This window comes from Rhipicephalus sanguineus, chromosome 10, assembly GCF_013339695.2.
Source record: "Rhipicephalus sanguineus isolate Rsan-2018 chromosome 10, BIME_Rsan_1.4, whole genome shotgun sequence".
In the NCBI taxonomy this organism is placed as follows: Eukaryota; Metazoa; Arthropoda; class Arachnida; order Ixodida; family Ixodidae; genus Rhipicephalus; species Rhipicephalus sanguineus.
The window spans coordinates 17626856-17644707 of record NC_051185.1 but is presented as its reverse complement, the minus strand read 5'-3'; the positions used below and the strand labels follow the sequence as shown (position 1 = coordinate 17644707).

Genomic DNA, 17852 nt, shown 5'->3' with positions numbered 1-17852 from the left:
GATGTGGAGGGTAGTGGGGGGGGTTTCGAGCCGATTTTGATGCGTCGCTCGCTCTGAAGAGGGCGACCAACGTGTTTTCAACGGTCGTGAAAGCTTTTGGCCAAACCGTAGTGGGTGTCCGCTATTTTTAAAATTTTTTCCGGCGCAAATTATACGCGGGAAAAATTTCTCCCGCCACCTGACAACCGGCGCGAAAAATGCGCTATCGTTAAAACAGCGCGCCAAAAAATCGCTTGTTGACGAGAGTAGCGCGCGCTTTCGCTCCCCCACTGAGTCTTTTCTTTATTTATTGCCTATCCGTGTGCTTGCGTAGGGAGAGAAGGACGCTGCACCCTCCTCTATTCATACTTATTTTTGCTTTAGTATTGTTGTTTACAAGCAACGGCCTCTCCGGTTAGGTTTAATTTTGAAATACCGAGGCCTTCTCAACGTGGTGCTGCGAAATTGGTGGTTATTGGACCGATTTCGCAGCTCTTGGCCCTTTATTACGGAGAGGCGTGATGTCATTCTTTCTCTAGCGACCAGTGTGTGCTTGCACGCGCGCGCGCCTTCCGCTTACAGTGACACGTTCGCTTAATGCGACACACGGAGGCCGCGGGTGAACGAACCGTTCGAGTGTTACGTGGTGTACGTGATAAGAATGTCGATAATCGCGGCGTTCGCTTTCACCTCGCAATCGGACACGAGAAGAAATATAATCACACGCTCGTAGCGTAACGATGTTTTGATGTGGAGGCGCGCTTTCGGTGGAAGAGGTTCGGCGCTGCCTGCGTCGAATGATGAGAAAAAAAAAAAAAAAAGACCCTGCGATAATAAAGATGGCGGGAAATCGGTGCTGCGTTGGTTTTATTCACGGTGTGGTATCGGTGGTACGTTTTCAGTAACTGTCTTACGACCGAGTGGTCTGGAATGTATAGCGCACACCGCTGAAATGTTTTGCGGCGATCGATTTACGGATGTGGTACTAGTAGAACAAGCGGAAGCGATTCAGCAGTTCGCCTAATGGAACACTTGAGAGCCGTCTACTGTGACACGACCTTCACGAATCAACTCGTGACGTATAACAAGCTCGCGTGTTTTCATTTTCTGCGAGCCTTCAATAATGCAATAACTTATGGTGAGAAAATAACGTGCAGAAAATGCGTTATCGAAAACCCTTCGATTTTGCAAGTCATTCCGATTCGCGAAATTTGTCGTGTTCCGTTGCGACGTTCGCGTTTATCACAGCTATCGTGATTTAGGAAGTCGACTGCTATTTGCTACAATACTTTTTAAATCATACCTTGCCTATATTTGTGCTATTATAACAAATACACCTGATCTTTGTTTGCCCTTATCATGCATTATGGAAGATCTGCATGCATAATGGTATTTTCAATCATTGTTGGGCCGAAGTGGAGGACTCCGGAAATTTCGACCACGTGGGGTTCTTTCACCTAAATCTAAGTACACGGGCCTCAAGCATTTCCGCCTCCATCAAAACTGCGGCCGGGATTCGATCCCGCTACCTTCGGGCCAGCAGTCGAGCACCACTAGACCACCGTGGCGGGAATGCACAATGATGTACCATAAACTTGAAACTGCCGTATCACTTAACACTGAGGCAGGTTTCACAGTGGTATGCATCAGGGGCGTATCCGGGGGGGGGGCTTGAACCCACCCCCCGGAATTTTTCGATTTTGCATGTGCATATATACACGCACACATAAACGCAAGAACAGACAAGAAGGATGGTTGAACCCCCCCTCCCCCCGAAAAAAATTTTTGGCTACGCTTCTGGTACATGCCTTTATGGTGTTTACTTGAAATTATTAATGACACAGCAACATGAAAAGAAAAACAAGGCTTTATTTGCATTCTTTATTATGCATAGGATAACCGAAAACTGTGTATCACAGACACGGTCTACTTCGCGAGTACACAAATCATGATAACCAACAGGCATTTGTACAATTCAGGAAGATGACTTGTCATGGGATTCCATGGCTCAGACTGTCACTGCTGTTGCTGCTGCTGTTTTGGCAGAACAAGTGCGGCTATCCTCTTGTAAAATCCGTCGGTGTCGCAGTTGTGCGGATCGACCACGTTAATGCTGGGAACGTGAACACGCCCGAAGCTGAAGTCGCGGTTCCGCTGCATAATCACAGAGGGAGGAAGCATAACATTTAAACACATTGTGGCCGCATGTTCAAATATCACTACCCTTGTTGAAAAAAAAAAAAAAAAAAGCAACGCCAGGCCTACACGGAACAAGCAGTGCAGTCACGGCGAAAACTAAAGTAGCAGCCTGTTGTAAACTTCCTTAGGGCAACTACTACAACTACAGTTGCAAGCTACCCACTACACCATAAATCATAATTTTGCGAAGTAGGGAAGTACCCATTATGCCATTATTCGTCGTTCTGCAGAGAAGCAAGGTACCCGCTACGTATCCGGAAGGCATTATGTGCACTTTGTTGATGCTGTGGCTGATTACTATGAAGAATTATGGCTGAGCCCTTTGTAATGGGTGAGGAGCTTCAAACCACCCACGCGTCGCGCAATTTGCATGGTGTGACGCGTGCTGTTATTTTACTCTTCTACCATGCTATATCATATCTGTTGACACAATTTTTTGCCCGACATGAGGCCTGCATAGGGTCTTTTGCAAAGGAGTTTCAAGCACCGGTGTGACTCTGTGGTGGAATACTCGACTGCCACGCAGAGAGCGTGGGTTCAAATCGTGCTCGAATCGTGATAGGCGTTACGGACACCGGCGGCCAACAACTACGTTGCCAAATTCGGCTGTTGTTGTGATCTCATAACAGCTTTCGCTACAAAATGTCACTCAAAAACCTCTCAAAGTGCTGAACACAAGTACTACTATTCCATTGGACTAAATACTCTGAAAGCTTGAAGGAAGGAAGGAAACAGAAAAAGGAGAAGGCAGGGAGGTTAACCAGAAACACTTCCGGTTGGCTACCCTACACTGGGGGGTCGGGGAAGGGGAATAGAAAGACGAGAAATAGAATGGAGGAAAGAGAAAAAAAAAAAAAAGAGAGAGAGAAGAGATGCAGTGCATTCACTACAGCGTGCATTCACTACAGCACTGTTGTAATCTTGTGCAGCTGGCATAATAGATTGGCGACTGTTCGTTAAAAATTGCACGCCATGATTTGAGCTTCTAGCACTGAGTGCCGAGGACAAAGAGGCTTCAGATGTACGAGCACAACGTTTTTAACGCGATAGCGTTAAAGAGCTCGTATCGCAGAAATTCCGCCGTCGGCGTCGGCGCCGTTGGTTGTGAGCGAAAAATCATCATCTTGTCCGTGACCGAAAAATCGAAAAAGCTGCAAATAAAATAAATAATAAAAATGTTGGGTCCGAGTGAGAATCGAACCCAGGCCGTCTGCGTGGCAAGCAGGTGTTCTACCACACAGCCACGCCTCTGCTTGGAGTTGCACTGAAACCAACTTTCATGCTTCCCAAAAATACGCGCCCTGTATACAGGTGTCACAGTACGAGATGTAATAACGCAGTAACATTGCGTGGTACGAGCGTACATTTCCCTCGAGCGTCACACCATGTCAATATCATAACGACTTGGTGGTTTAAAGAGAGCCACCCATTACAAAAGGCACACACATTACTGCGCGTATTCCCTTAAGACCACGTAGTGGGTGCATCGCAACTTCGAAGACGTTTCTCGCGCATAATTGCTCCTGGTTTAAAGCATGCTACCCATTACATAAGGCACACACATTAGTGCGCGCATTCTCTTAAACACTCGTAGTGTTCGAAGAGCGCACTAGGGGCAGGATAACGCTATTGCGTTCAACTCTTAAAGGCGAAGCTTAAGCGTCCCCCAATTTTTATTTCATTGCATGAGATACAATGTCTTTTATTTCGAACCAAGTTACCACAGATGTAGGCAAAAAAAAACTGTTACGCATCACGTGTGCACAGCCTGCGGAAATAAAATCTGTACCTCAGTGCTCGTGTGTTTCATGTTTCTCTTATGTCCTGATCTTACGTGCTAGAAGCTTAGTTCATCTTGACATCACGCCCAAATGGTTATCTTAGTTACACGTACAACAGATAGGCGACAATCACACAATAGAAGAAAAATTGAGGACTAATTTATTATAAATGTAGATGATTATGTATAACGCAGTCTTGAACATGGTGGCATACTCAACGGTCATGATGGATGTGGGCAAATGGTTATATTCCTTGCTAGCTTTGAAAAATGAAAAATTCAGAGCACATGTTGGCTCTATAAAGAAAAATGGCTGTGGTCAAGACGCTAGCTGTGCTGGCCCTTTAAGTTCTAGGTGAACTTTAATGGTCCTCTGCGAAAATATGCATAAACAGAAAGTGCAGTGCCACAGAAAAAGATGGGAAAGATTTGACATTTTCCACATTATCATAATGCAAGCTGTATTGGAGTAGCATTCATAGTAATAAAACGTGTTTAAAGGGCTAGTAAAGAGGCTCAGATTTGTTGATTTTTTTTTACATCTCTCGAACAAGTTAGCCAATTCGTGCAGAAGGCCATGGCGACCGCATTTTGTAAATATCGCAGCGCTGCGTGCCGTGCTCCATTTCAGAAAACAATTCCAATGCCCCTCTCCAGCATCTGTCCAGTCCTCGCCCGCGAAGTGATGTAATGTTGCCCATGGGCAACCTTACGTAGCACAGACTTTGATTGGTCCTCTGCACTCCCAAGACCCTGCGGTGATGCAGTTTTGGCCACGCAGTTACCACGCCCACCGTGCCGCTCTGGTACCAACGACACATATGGGAAGCCTTGCTCAGTCATTGGCTGCTTGCCAATGGCGCAATCACCGCCATCGTGTTACACTAAAACCTCACTATAACAAATTCGCATCTGACACGAAAACAGCTTCATTATATCTAAAAATTCATTATAATTGCTTATTCCTAACACTGTGTCCATGACAAGATAATTCTTCATTTACTTCATTATAACTGGTAATTAATTATATCCATGTTCGTTATATAGAGGTTTGAGTGTAGCTAAAGTGGATGCTTGGGTGTTTTGGTACGACATAGCGGAAAGAAAACAGCGCAAAAGACGGAGCACAAGAAAACCTGTTTGTGGTTCCTTCTTCTTGTGCTCCGTCTTTTGCGCTGTTTTCTTTCCGCTAGGTTTGAGTGTACGCTGCCAGAGTGGGTGTAGTCACGACAATGGGCTACGCCTACCCCTCATCACAGCAGAGAAGGGCGGGCAGGTGAAGCGAGAAACCGAAACGAGCTGAAGAAAGTTGTTCTATACCCTGTACCTTCCTTATTACAACACTTATTCACAAAATTCTAGCAATAGTCTGTTCACATTGTACATTTGCGCAGTTATCCCTTCATCACAAATTCTGGACCACGGAGTTCTGCGCTGGCCCTTTAAGTGCACTAACCTTCATGATGGCACTGGCGTCAAAGGAGTTGCGGGGCTTGCGCGCGGGCGGCAGGGTCGTGTTCTCGGTGGCAAAACGTTGCTCGCGCAGTCGGGTGTTCATGACGGTCATGTGCAGCTTGACGTGGTCGGGTCCGCGACCCCGTTCCTGCTGACGCAGCATGAACCCGGAGTCCAAGAAGCGCTGGGCCACGGTGTCAGCAAGCTGCTGCAGCCTGCACCTGCACTCAGTAGCAATAAAAATTTAATTAGACACTGGGGTCTAACACCACGATATGATTATAAAATACATTATTGTGGTGGACTACGGATTAACTTTGAGTACCTGGGTTCTTTAACGTGCGCCTAAATCTAAGCGTACAGATCTTCTTGCATGTTACTTTCATCAAAATGTAACGGTAATGGCCTGGGATCAAACCCACAACCCTGAGCTTAGCAGTGCAGCTCCTTAGCCGCTAAGCTACCATGGCAGGCTGTCAGCAATACAGTCAGACAGGGTTATAACAGATTAATGTGCGAGAATCAGCTGTGCATATCATGCTAACTTGCTGCAATAGTCACATGTTTCATGGGGGCAAAATGCGTAAGTACCCACTACATACTTAGCTTTAGGTGACCGACAATTCAGCATCCGAAACCAACATACTACCAACTTTCTGTGCAGACACCCTGCACAGCAAACATCCCTGCTGATGCAAAGAACCTTGATGATGGAAAGAATCCCAGTGATGCAAAGAACCCCACTGATGCTTTGCATCACCAGAGTTTCTTCCTTTCGAGCGCCTCGCCCCCGGTGATAATTTGCATCACGAGGGGTAAGGCGGGCGACATTCTCGATTCTTTGCCCCTCCCTCCTGCTCCACAAACTCACTTCTCGGGAGATCGCGGCGGTCCCTCCTTGTTGCAGGACGACGACACCTTGGCGTAGAGCACGTCCACCTCGCTCTCGTCGTCGTTCATGATCTCCAGGCCATGTACGCGCACCATCAGGGGCTCGTCTTGCAAGATTGACCTGTTGTGCAAAGAAAGAAGAGGAAATCTGGCAAAGGGGCTTCCCCGTTGACCCACTTTCTGGTAAGTGCCTCAAACTTCCCACGGCTGTGCATCACAGGTGTATGCAGGGTCCTGCATCACGGGGAAGAGAAGGGGGCCAGCGGACTACACTCCGTTACTACAACCTAAGACAAAATGGCAGCTCAGCCCACAGAACCACGGCACACCTGCCCTTTACCTGTGAAAGACTGTCGTGCCAGCTAGTTTCTGCTCAAACCGCAAGTACTTTTTCTTGGTAATGTAAACACTACGCATATTAGGAACTGCAGGTACGTCATTATTAGCTCAAACATTAGGTTTAGCAGAGCAGCAATGTCATAATTCCTGATGAAATTTACCAGGACGTTCAAGTTTCCAACCTAAAACCAGTGGGTCACTATGGAAAAATCAACTATCTGAAACACTCGAGAAGTGCTTGACCTCACGAAGATGAGTAAGCGCTATTGGACAGAGCACTTATGCATGTTTTCTTTGGGAGGGACAGTGATAGCTGTGGGCGGAGCTTACGTTTTTGCTTAGGCTGTAACCGAGTACAGTTGATGCAATACGCAAGGCGCTCTGTGGTGTGTAGTCTTTCCTTTGTCCTTGTTTTTGCGCCGCCCGTTTTGAAGATGCATAACCAATTCTAACTTGCCCAGACATCAATTCTTTTGTTGATGCAATAACTTTGCATATCCAATATGCTAGCGGGAGTGAGAATGCACTCAAAGTATCAGAGATGCAAGCAGTAGTTGCACACGCTACGACCATTGCGTGGCTTTCTTGCAAAGTCTTAATCTGCCAAAAGCAGTATGGCCAAGGTGGCCGTGAGCAACAACAGCGCAGTGGTTACGGCAAATGGAAACAAAAGTCGTGCGCAAGAAATGTCTTGTAGCAACCGATATGGTTATTGCGGTTTATTGTTTAGTCACTAGATGGCGCAGACACAAGCATGCAAGTCAGTGCACGTTGTTTGAAGCCAGGACGGGAGTGCTGCAGACGAAGAGGTACCGAGCCGAGTACGAAGGGATACACACACTATGCGGTGTGTGTGGAGAGCAGGAGGAAACGGCCGAACACCCGATACTTTTCTGTAAAGGGCTTCACCCTGCAGTTCAAGGCAATGGGGCTGAAAGCATCGGGGTTTAGGGGCACTGAAGGCAAAATAGACTTTAAGCAGGTAGAAATAACCAAGAGGCTGTGTAGTTATCTGATTGGTGGCTAAAATCAAGGCAGTAGTGAAATTTAGTCTTTCACTCCATAAAGTTAGTACGTCATTCTGAGTTACGGCTAGGGGGCGTGAGCCGCTGCCCAATCAGAAGGAACAGCCCCATCCATCCAAGGCAAAAGCTGTTGACACTTACGCAGAATCCAATTCTCAGTTGTTGAGCCTGGTATAAACCAACGCCGTGGGAGAGAGAATGAATAAAGTATGGCACGCACTAAGATGCTGTGCCCACAGAGCCTTGTGTACGCCAAGCTAAAGCTGTCTCTTACCACTAAAATCGGCTGATGTTGAACAATAGATGGTAAGAGAAGAAAAAGACTAGAGCTAGAATGGTTGCTTGCTGCACTAGTTAGTTCACTGCAATTCATGTAACAACGTGAAAACTTAAAGGGCCCCTAGACCACCCAGAGGTGGAAGTTTAGTTGTAGTGTTGCAGTTGTGCACAAGTCTACAACGAACACGTACACAGCCGTGAGAGTTTTTCAAAATGGTGCCGTAACAGCGGAGTTACACGTGTTTGACGATTGAAACGTGGCCCTCACTCGTTTGCACTCTTTTCTTCACTACAATCCATTTGTCGGTTCATCTCTCGTACTCGCAGAGTGCACCTTCTTGCCGTGCAAGGAGGAAGAGCAGGGAGTATGCGTACATCTGCTGCAGACAAACAGGTTCTTGTTGGTGCTGACGTGACGAGATGTGGGTGCTGACATCACGGCCAACTCTGGAGAAACTGAAAGGCCCCGAGAGGAACGCAGGATTGTTCTTCTATGTTGCGGCATGCCCGCAGCTTGTAGTGCTGCCACGTTTTGCATTGTAGGTTGTGACGGCATTCTGAACTCCATGCCAGTGCTCACTTGAAATGTTAAAAAAAAAAATATTGGAGTGGTTTGGGGAGATAACAAGAGAAATATAGTGAAAAGAGTGCGCTTTTCACTCAGTCTCCATCGTTGTCCCTTCCTTAAAGGGGCCCGCAACACTTTTTCAGCATGGTCAGAAAACGCCGCTGATTGGTAGTCGAGGCTCCTGAGAACACGCAAGCCAAATTATAGCGCAGCACGTGGCCTGGAATTTACAATTAATTTTCAAAGTCAGCAAGAAATCGTTCCCTCTTCCTTCTACAAATGAGGCCATATACCCAAATGACCGTGACATACACTCAAACCTCCTTATAACGAAGTTACACCTTACACGAAAATAACTTCGTTATATCCAAAAATTTGTTATGAACGTATATTACTAACACAGGCCCATAGCCAGGAATTTTTTTCGGGGGGGGGGGGGGGGCACTTGCCGAAAGCCTTGACTATTTGAGAAAAACGCCTATTTTCATTACTTTCGGTAAAACACCATGTATCACAAAAATTTCTGGGGGGGGGGGGGGGGCTCCCCCCCCCTATCACAAAAATTTCTGGGGGGGGGGGCTCCCCCCCCCCTGGCTACATGCCTGTCCTAACATTTAAAGAAAGACTGTTCTTCATTTACTTTGTTATAACCGATATTTCGTTATATCCACGTTCGTTATATCAAGGTTTCAGTGTATACCCAAATTCATGGCCACTGGCTGATTTGAGCATCGTGAGCTACATAGTTACAGAGGTTGCCGTGAGAGACCGCTACGTGCCCACACGCGCGCTTGCGATCACACTGAAAGTGAGTCACGCGTTTCAAGAAAAAAAAAAAGGGAAAGTGCTGAAAGGCGTGATTCATACTGACGAATGGACGCATCTTCTTGCCCCCTTGTCATCTCTCCCCTGAGTAGCTTTTATATCGCTTTAGCGCGCTCACTGGTACAAAAGGAGAGAGAAAGTGCTTAAAGCGTCCGACAAGTCCCTGTAACTCTGCTCGTACTTGACGGATGCTAAAAATTTTTGCGGCAGTCGATTCATGAGGCAGTAAACTCTTTTAACGAAGCCATTCGATGATAACCTGGCAAAGTGCTGCAGGGCCCCTTGAAGTTCTCACACTATCACGCGAGTTGAATGGAGCTGAATGAATTGTTACATTATACGAGCTGAGCATACTCACGTGACCAAGTCCTTGCAGCCCTCCAGCACCTTTTGTGCCATGCTGCACTCCTTGGCATCGAGCAGCACTAGCATGCCGATGGTGAGGTGCAACTTCTGCTTGCTCACAAACAGGTTCGGATCCAGGCCTCGACCCTGCGTGCACACAGCCAGTAGAAAATGGGCAGTTAGCACCAAGGAAGTCTTCGACTCACACACTGTCACAGTGTAGCGATGGTGAAGAGGTTTAATGGCAAGACGACTGTAAAATTTCGATTAAGCACACCCCTGCAATTATTTCACTGCTAATTTCAAATTTCCGTGCCCTTCCGGGAAGCAAGCCTCTCCTCGACCCACCCACTCCTGCTCCGCACACCAATCGTGCAACACTGGCTTTGCAAATGCGCGTTCCTGTACTTCTTGTTTCCTCACGTTGTGTCGCGTTATTACCTTTTGCACAGTATGAACTGCACAAAAACGTAACATGTTTTGTTAAGCAACACTGGCTTGCTTGAATCCCATCCAATCCTGCTTAGCGGCCCAATCTCTAAGCACCTGCGCCTGAAATTTGTCATCAAAATTTGATTTTTTTTACCAGCATAATGATCACACCTTAAACTTAGCGCAAGACATCCGTGACAATTTTCAGAGTCCCGCGAGCAAAAACGTGGCCTTTGGGATCTGTATTCCAAGATGGTACCTATGGCGACGATGTAGTCGGCTAAAGCAAGCCCTCTGAGATCAGTGTTCGTTGCTTAGAGCTGTTGCGCTGGCTCATCATTGGAGGTGCTTCCATGCCATTCTTCCCGTGGTCCTTGTGGTTGACCTTGTGTTTGCCAAAGGCAACACAAAGTGTTTCCTTTGTGTTTCTTTTGTTTGCGAGCCGTCACAATGCACCCTGCCACAAATGAGACTTCTGGGGAAGTCCACACGCACTCTGTTTTTTTCTGGCAGGAAAACTCTGCCACTGGCATCTTCAATGTCGGTGCACCGCCTCCACTTTGCTGGTAATTTCGACTTGCTGAGGGGCGGCACTTGCTCAGTATTTTACTGTATTTTTCAATCAAGATGTTATAACCGACACTTATTTATAGCTGCATTCGTTATATTGAGGTTTGACTGTCCTTTGCTAGTGCAACGGTACTTGCTAGGCTATGCAGCGCAGCGCTAAGGAGTCACACTAGCCAGGCCCTGGACTGAGTGTCTTTGCAGCTGCCCCAGTTTACAAATAAGGTGCTACTCTCCCATGCTTGAGCTCACCAGTGCGACATACATAGTTCACCGGGTTACCGTGACAACCGCTTATCGGACTGCGAAATGGCTTTGCTCCATCACAAAAGACGGTAGGTGTGCAAACACAGACACAAGAAGGAAGTCGGGACAACACAAATTCCGGCGTTTGCATTGTCCCGACTTCTCTCTTGTGTCCGTGTTCGCACATCTATTGTCTTTTACAGTGGAGTTGATATGCCCGCCATTTGTCCAGTTCGCGATGTAGACAAGAAATTATCAGCATCATGCCGGCACAGCCATGTCAAGCCAAGTTAAGCATAGCTGTGCCTTTAAGCCAAGATAATCAAAGCCAAGCCTAATTAAGCCTAGTTGAGCATGGTAATACCTAATTAGCTAAACACAATTAAGCTGATTAAGTCAAAGACTAATTAATCCAAATTAAGCCGAGCTGAGATTCTGATGTGCCTAGTCATGCAGAGCTGGGCAAGACGAGCCAAGCTAATCCTAATTAAGGCTGTGCCTAGTTAGTGCTAATTAAGCCTAGGTTGACTTGGGATGCAAGCTGATCAAGATCAAATCTCGAATATGCAAATTATACTAAGTAACCTAATTTGCATAATTATGCTAATTAAGATAATTAAGCTACTTGGTGCTGTGATTGCCAAGCGATTCCCAATCGAACCTGATTGATACCTAGCCACTATTCATGATTTCCAATGAGATCACGTGAACACTTCCTGCATCGGCGTGTGAATGCACGTGCGCCTAGTCAAGCCAGGACCAGCCGAGTGCCGACCAGCTCTGCTCTGCCCCAGCCTTGCGTGAGTCAGTGCAAGCTGTGCAAATTATTTATCACAAATCCCTACCGAGTAGGTCAGCTTTCAATCATTCTAGGCTTCGCGTCGGCTTGCGCCCGCCATATTCTTACCGTGCACGACTTGTTGACAATCTCCTTAAACTCTTCCAGAGTGCTGCAAAGCTTTGGATTGTTCAGGGGAAAGCACACGAAGTGCGTGTAGTGCTCGTGCTGCCGCATGCCGCACACGGTGGCCGATATCCGAAGATGAGCGGACTCCACGTCTTCCTCCGTTTGACCGATGATAACTGCGAACCGGCAGATAAGGACAATTGAATTGTACTCGGGTTCTGGACAATCGGTATTGGCTAATGCATAATGGTCCACAGGGTTCACATTAGGGAAGGGACACACACAGACACACACACCAAATATGGCACTGGAGGGGGGCTTCCATCTTTAGTGCCTATCACAAATTGACAAAGAAAGAAGAAGCTAACTCGCACAAATTGCACAATTTCTTCGCAGTGAAACATGAATTAAAACTTACATAGCTCACTGTAGTTGCAATGCTATACATACAATTATTTATTTGTTTATTTATTTATTTATTTATTCCTTTACTTATTTATTTACAGATACTGTGAGCCCTTACACAGGGCTATTACAGATGTGGAAAAAAGTATATAACAATCGTTCTGGAAACAGAACATAATTGTCTTGTGTTGTCAAAACTAACAGACAAAGGGACAAAACAGCACCAAGAGACATATAACCAAATAGAATGAAGTGAACCAGATCACATAGGGGCAAATAAAACTATGTCAGTTTTATTTGTCATTTGGTGTGCAGATCGACTGCGTCGGATGGATGGATGCCATACAGTCAAATCTCGGTGATACGATCACAGCTCATACGAATTTCGGGGTGATACGAATTTTTCGTTGGTCTTGGCTAAGGCCCATTGGTCTGCAATGTAATGGAGTACGGTTCTTGCGAATTGATTTTCCCCCAGCGACGTTTGATACGAACGTACGCTACCGGCAGGTACGAAGAGGTGCTGTCCGCGCTGTTGTGGAAGACGCGCCAAGCACGTGCGAGCACGGGAACGCAAGCGTGGGCGTCCGCGCTGCACCGGAAAATCGTCAAAATCATGGTGTAAGAAAAACACATTTCTTACGGTCAGAATAAACCTTCAGAGATGCGTCACAGCCTCCGAGATTGTGTGTGCGAATCTTTGAGGCTCTTATGTGCCTCCGTGTGCCTTAGCGTTTATATTACAGAGGACATTAGCGCCATGCTTTCTTTTTTCTAACGCGTCGACGCAGGCTGCTGCCATTGTACTTTGTTTACACGCGCCTTCCTCGTGCATTAGACATCCTATGAAAGGTGGACGAGGAACGCAAAGAAGGTGAGGACGGTCTTGACGAAGGATTCAGGCCTCACAACGTCAACATGCGCGACCGTTGAGGTCGCACTTGTGCAGGCACGGCCGTAAATCTCCCAAAAACATCCCCAACACCTCCTCAATAAAAAAATCATAACATGTGGTTTTGTAATTTTCTGGCCTTGATCCATCGCGTAAAAGCGCTTCTTTCGTTACTTTCGCTGCAGTACTCCGGTGTCATGCAAAAACCATACTAAAATTTTGGCAGGAGCTACTGTTGTCGTGGCCCGTGGGTCACAACGCACCTGGTTCATTAATTAAATACAGGCGCACGGGCCGTGTATTTACGAGTGCTGGTATGATTGCCGACATCTAAAAACTTAACTGACAATCATTCAGGGTTCTTCCCGACGTTGCTGCGGCCCTGAAAAACAATAAATGAAAATGTACGCCAGCTTTCTTTTGTCGCATGCTAATTTTCCATGCTTTCTGGTGATACGAATTTCGGATGATACGAATATTTTTGGTGGTCCCGTGAGATTTGTATCACCGAGGTTTCACTGTATAAGCGTCCCCTTTATAAGGGGGCAGTGACGTGAAAAATACTGCAGCGCCCCCTAAGTTCAAAACAAAGAAGTTCACTTACTAACATCCTCGCACGAATCTGGTTGGGGGACCTTGATTTGGGTGTTGGTATCGCGTTCCATCTGAATCCTGACAGCATGCTTCTTCCCACAGAGCCGCCTTCGAGAGAGAACAGAAAAGAGGTCAAGAAATGGTGAGTACATAGCCCACCAAGGCAGTACAGTACTTGAAAGTCGAGAAGTGCTCGATGAATGCAAAGCACAGGCTAAACTTGGATGGACTATGTTTGCTCCAGCGACGAAATACAGCAGGTGCACACGAAAATTTGACCGATCGAGTCGAAAAGGCGTATTAGGGGTCATTCCGTGCCAAATCATCCAGCGTTTTTCCAGCGTACTTGTAACGTGCCCTTGTTGGCACTAAAACACAGATGGTAACCCATTTTTCTTTTTGATAGCTTTGAAGACGGTTCCAAGTTTGCCGTCTGCATTCCAGGTCAGCGGGCCTGGGCTGATGATCACAGTTGCGAATGCTTCATGCCGCTTGAGTTGCGTCAAGAAGAAAAAATATTTCTTGAGTTTAAAAAATAATACCGTCTTGTAACTTCGCATATGCTTAGCTAATACGTAGAGCTTTCTAATGAGGTATAACGCATATTTTTAGTCCGACCACCAAAGCGAGTTTTCTGTACGTTGAATACAGAGCTCTTTTATAAAAAAAATTAAAATCCCCAGTTTTTTTCCAGACGATCTGCTATACCTTCAGTGCCTAAATTATTTTTCTTTTTTAGCATGTTGAACAGGCCACTAACACATATTTTACTTGAGCTCTTTAAATTTGCCCGGTTCCCGGAAAAAAATGTCAAATTTTGAGACTTTATTCAATTTTGCTCATGCCATAAGCCCTCATACATAAGGATGTCAATATTTTTACAGTTACACCAGTTCATAAGCTTGCCGCAAACACCATTTTATCAAGTACATCACACAAACGGCCTTAGAAAAAAATTGTTGTTTGATGCCCTCTAGCTCAGTCGGCGCAAAGCTACAGACTGTCACAAGTAGGCAGGAAAATTTTTGGCAACAGAAATAAGCGAGAAGAACGAGTTTTGAACTTCAAGAAAAACGTGGAAATTTTTTCAGCCACATTTATGATGGTCAGAAAAACGCTGGTTGATTTGGCATGGTTGACATTTCAGAAACCCTGTGGTTCGATTCCTTGTTGAGGAATGCAGCGGGCATAGCGTTGTTCAGTTGAGTGCACACAACGTTGTGATGCAATGAGTGGGCTGAAGTCACCATGTAGAGATTATTCAGCAGATACAACCAATTCACGGCTTGACCCCACAAACTTCAAACACCATTCCATGTCAAGAAAAGTTAGAACCTCTTACTAACCCTTACTTCTGGTTATGCGGAGTACATTCATCCAAAAAACATTGTTATTTTCGAAAATGAGTTACTATACAAACACACGCAATACATATGAATAGTCTGCGTTGACGTCATCATGGCCTGCATCATAGAGTACCAGCACGTTGAGAAACTGCGTAAGTATTGAGTGTGACAGCTAAACAGGTGCGTCTTGTGGCAAGAGACAAACCAACAAGAGCGATAATCAACTGAAAAACTACCATCATAAAAGCACTGACATACGTGATAATATCCTGTAGTGCCATTAGCATGGCTGCCAGGTTTGGGTATTAGCAAGGTTTAGCAGCTCCTTCCCGCGACGTAATGTGCAATGTGTTATATACAAGCACACGTAAGATTACAGTACCTCCGCTACACAGTTCACTCGTGTCTAATGTGTAATCTCCGAGTAAGCGAGACGTAACGGCAGAACGTTGCTGACATACGGAAGGAACTTTTGCGGCACGTAGTGCGTCCGGCGGAAGAATCCTTTCGGCCCTCCGTCCGAGTTGTTGTCGTTCGACACTGGCCGAGGTTTCGGCTTAGGCCCCAAGCAAGTCGGCTCATCGTCATAGGAAGTTACTGCAACGATAAAAAACAGGGCCATCAGGGGTACGTAGTAAAACACATGCACAGTAACTAGACGATTAGCATTGGTTTATAATGCCAAAGTCAATCAAGCTCATGTATCGCATTGCTTGAACTATTAGCTTTAAAGTGCCTTCCTTCCAAAGGCTTAAATGTTTGTTGCCTATGGCTAATGTCTGTTAAAGTTAAGCAGGTATTACGCGTCTCGCATGTTCAAATCAAGTCTCACAGCAGCTGTACGCACATGTTCGAATAGTTGCGCTGCAAGCACGGCCCCAAACTATTTTTCTGTGAACAGCTAGGTTAGCAAGCACAATGCCTGCCACAAATGCTGGTGTCGCGTGGTCAATTTTGATCGTATTTTTTATGCCAGTGTCACACGGTTTGCTGCTGATCACGATAAAGTCTGATCAGGATCACACTGCTCTACGGTGAATGGCTCCCTTCCGCAGCTTGCGTAAAGGAGCCAATCACGATCAAGAAATTCGATCTAGATCAGGGCCCAATTGGGATCAAATGTGCCCGTGTGACACTGGTTTTATTTTAACTGCGATCAAGAGTGGTCGCTGCAACATGGTTGAAACTAATCTGGATAGAGTATGGCGCAGATCGCGATCGTCTTGATCGCGATCAGACGGAAGTGCCCTTGTGACACCGGTATGTGACAGTTGGGGTTTTCGGTTTCGAATGATGGGCCACGCTTTTAAATCTTCGCACAATCATTTTTATCTGGCACCTTAGGCAACACGACTCAGCTGATCCTCCGTGCGTTCCCAAAGCTTAGGAACGCAATAGCAAGAACTTAAGTAGAATATACACTTACTGTTGATCTGCAATAATCTTACGTGGATATAAGTTTACAAACACTTCACTGCACTAAGCGAGAAACAACTTTATTGACTTCACTAAACTAATCGGCGCGTTCGATTGCCCACCTGCAGGAACACTCACTCACCACCGCTTGCACCAACATCGTAGACAACTTCGTGGCATTTGTCCGCAACGTCCACATTTTCTGACGGCGAAAACCGATTAATCGGCGTCAGTTTGCGGTAGCAAGACCCGTTGATCCACAGTAGCTCGCAGTTCAGAACATCCACCATGGCCGCGTTTATTCAGGCACGGCCGCTTTTTATCCAGCGGCCGTGATTCAGGGAACGACGTGCAGCTTTCACGGCTTTCACAGGCGAGCTAGCCACGATACTATACTGACTATACAAGCCAGTAGCGAAATCATACGAAATGTAGAGCGTGCGCAACGTCAGAAATTAACGTTAGAAGTAAGTTAACTCGAATGAGGAGAAAGGAAGACCGTGAAGAGTAGAACACGGCAGTCAGCCGGCCGCCAGCTAGCGAGCCGCTGTGCCGCTGTCGTGGAGAACGCAGAGAACGCGCTTGCTGACGTCACCAGAGACGTCACCGCGTGCAAAGAACCTCAATTTTCGATGACGAAATAAAGACGCGCAAAATTTGATTTCTCGAACGTTGCCGGACGAACCGAACGACTGCGTTTCGTAGATGGGTGTACGTTATATGACATCTAATCATGGTGTCGATAAGCACACAATAATAATTTTCCGAGTGATGTATTCAACATCAGTTTCTATGAGGTCCTAAATACTAATGAGGTATTCACCTTAGACGTGGACGATTATTGAAGGTAAACATTAGACAGAAGTCTGTCTGGTTGGGTAAGTAAACTGAGATAACTGATATTTATTCTCCAACCAAAGTTACGAAGACACGTAAAAACCCGACGTTTCGGAACCAGCTCGGTTCCTTCCTCAGGGGGGACTGCGGCGGCTTGGCAGCGGCCTCTTTAAGGCACTCTCGCGGCGGTTAACGACCCCACGCATTACCGAGGAGCGTAGCCCATGCGCATACACCGGGGGGAGAGTTCCGAGTGAACGGTTGATATTTTGAGTGGTCCTCTGTATATGCCACGACTCCAGTAGTAACCTCCTCCTCCACTTGGTTTCACTTTCGAGGATGGCGGTTCCGTTGAAGTCTATTCTGTGGTCAAACGTCTCTGCGTGCTCGGCGACGGCGCTGCGTTCTTTGTTGAGTTTACGGACGTCGTTGACGTGTTGCCTAATCCGTTCGGGGAAGTTTTTGGTCTCGCCGATGTATGACGAGGGGCAGTCGGCACACGGTATTTTGTAAACGACGCCGGGC

General features: G+C 46.4%; 1 protein-coding gene across 2 annotated transcripts; it reads right to left on the bottom strand.

Moving 5' to 3' along the window:
• Nucleotides 1-1828: 1828 nt before the first annotated feature.
• Nucleotides 1829-17048, bottom strand: LOC119407149 (activating signal cointegrator 1 complex subunit 1). 2 transcript variants are annotated; one of them, XM_049420253.1, is made up of 9 exons: nt 16832-17048; nt 16633-16796; nt 15536-15671; nt 13739-13836; nt 11838-12013; nt 9699-9832; nt 6285-6425; nt 5415-5634; nt 1829-2133 (listed from the first exon to the last, which is right to left on the bottom strand). In XM_049420253.1, the coding sequence occupies exons 2-9, from the start codon at nt 16778-16780 to the stop codon at nt 1996-1998; spliced, it is 1191 nt and encodes a 396-aa protein (XP_049276210.1). In that variant the 5' UTR covers nt 16781-16796; nt 16832-17048; the 3' UTR covers nt 1829-1995. The 2 variants fall into 2 exon arrangements, with proteins under 2 accessions (XP_049276210.1, XP_049276211.1); XM_049420254.1 differs by lacking the exon at nt 16832-17048 and having other exon boundaries at nt 16629-16693.
• Nucleotides 17049-17852: the final 804 nt, after the last annotated feature.

Bases quoted from the DNA above. Each gene is read 5' to 3' on its own strand.
- LOC119407149 (XM_049420253.1), bottom strand. From the start codon at position 16,780: ATGGTGGATGTTCTGAACTGCGAGCTACTGTGGATCAACGGGTCTTGC. The intron at 15,672-16,632 runs GTGAGTGAGTGT...TTATCGTTGCAG, and splicing joins CGATGTTGGTGCAAGCGGTG to TAACTTCCTATGACGATGAG. The intron at 12,014-13,738 runs GTAAGTGAACTT...GCCGGTTCGCAG, and splicing joins AGATTCGTGCGAGGATGTTA to TTATCATCGGTCAAACGGAG.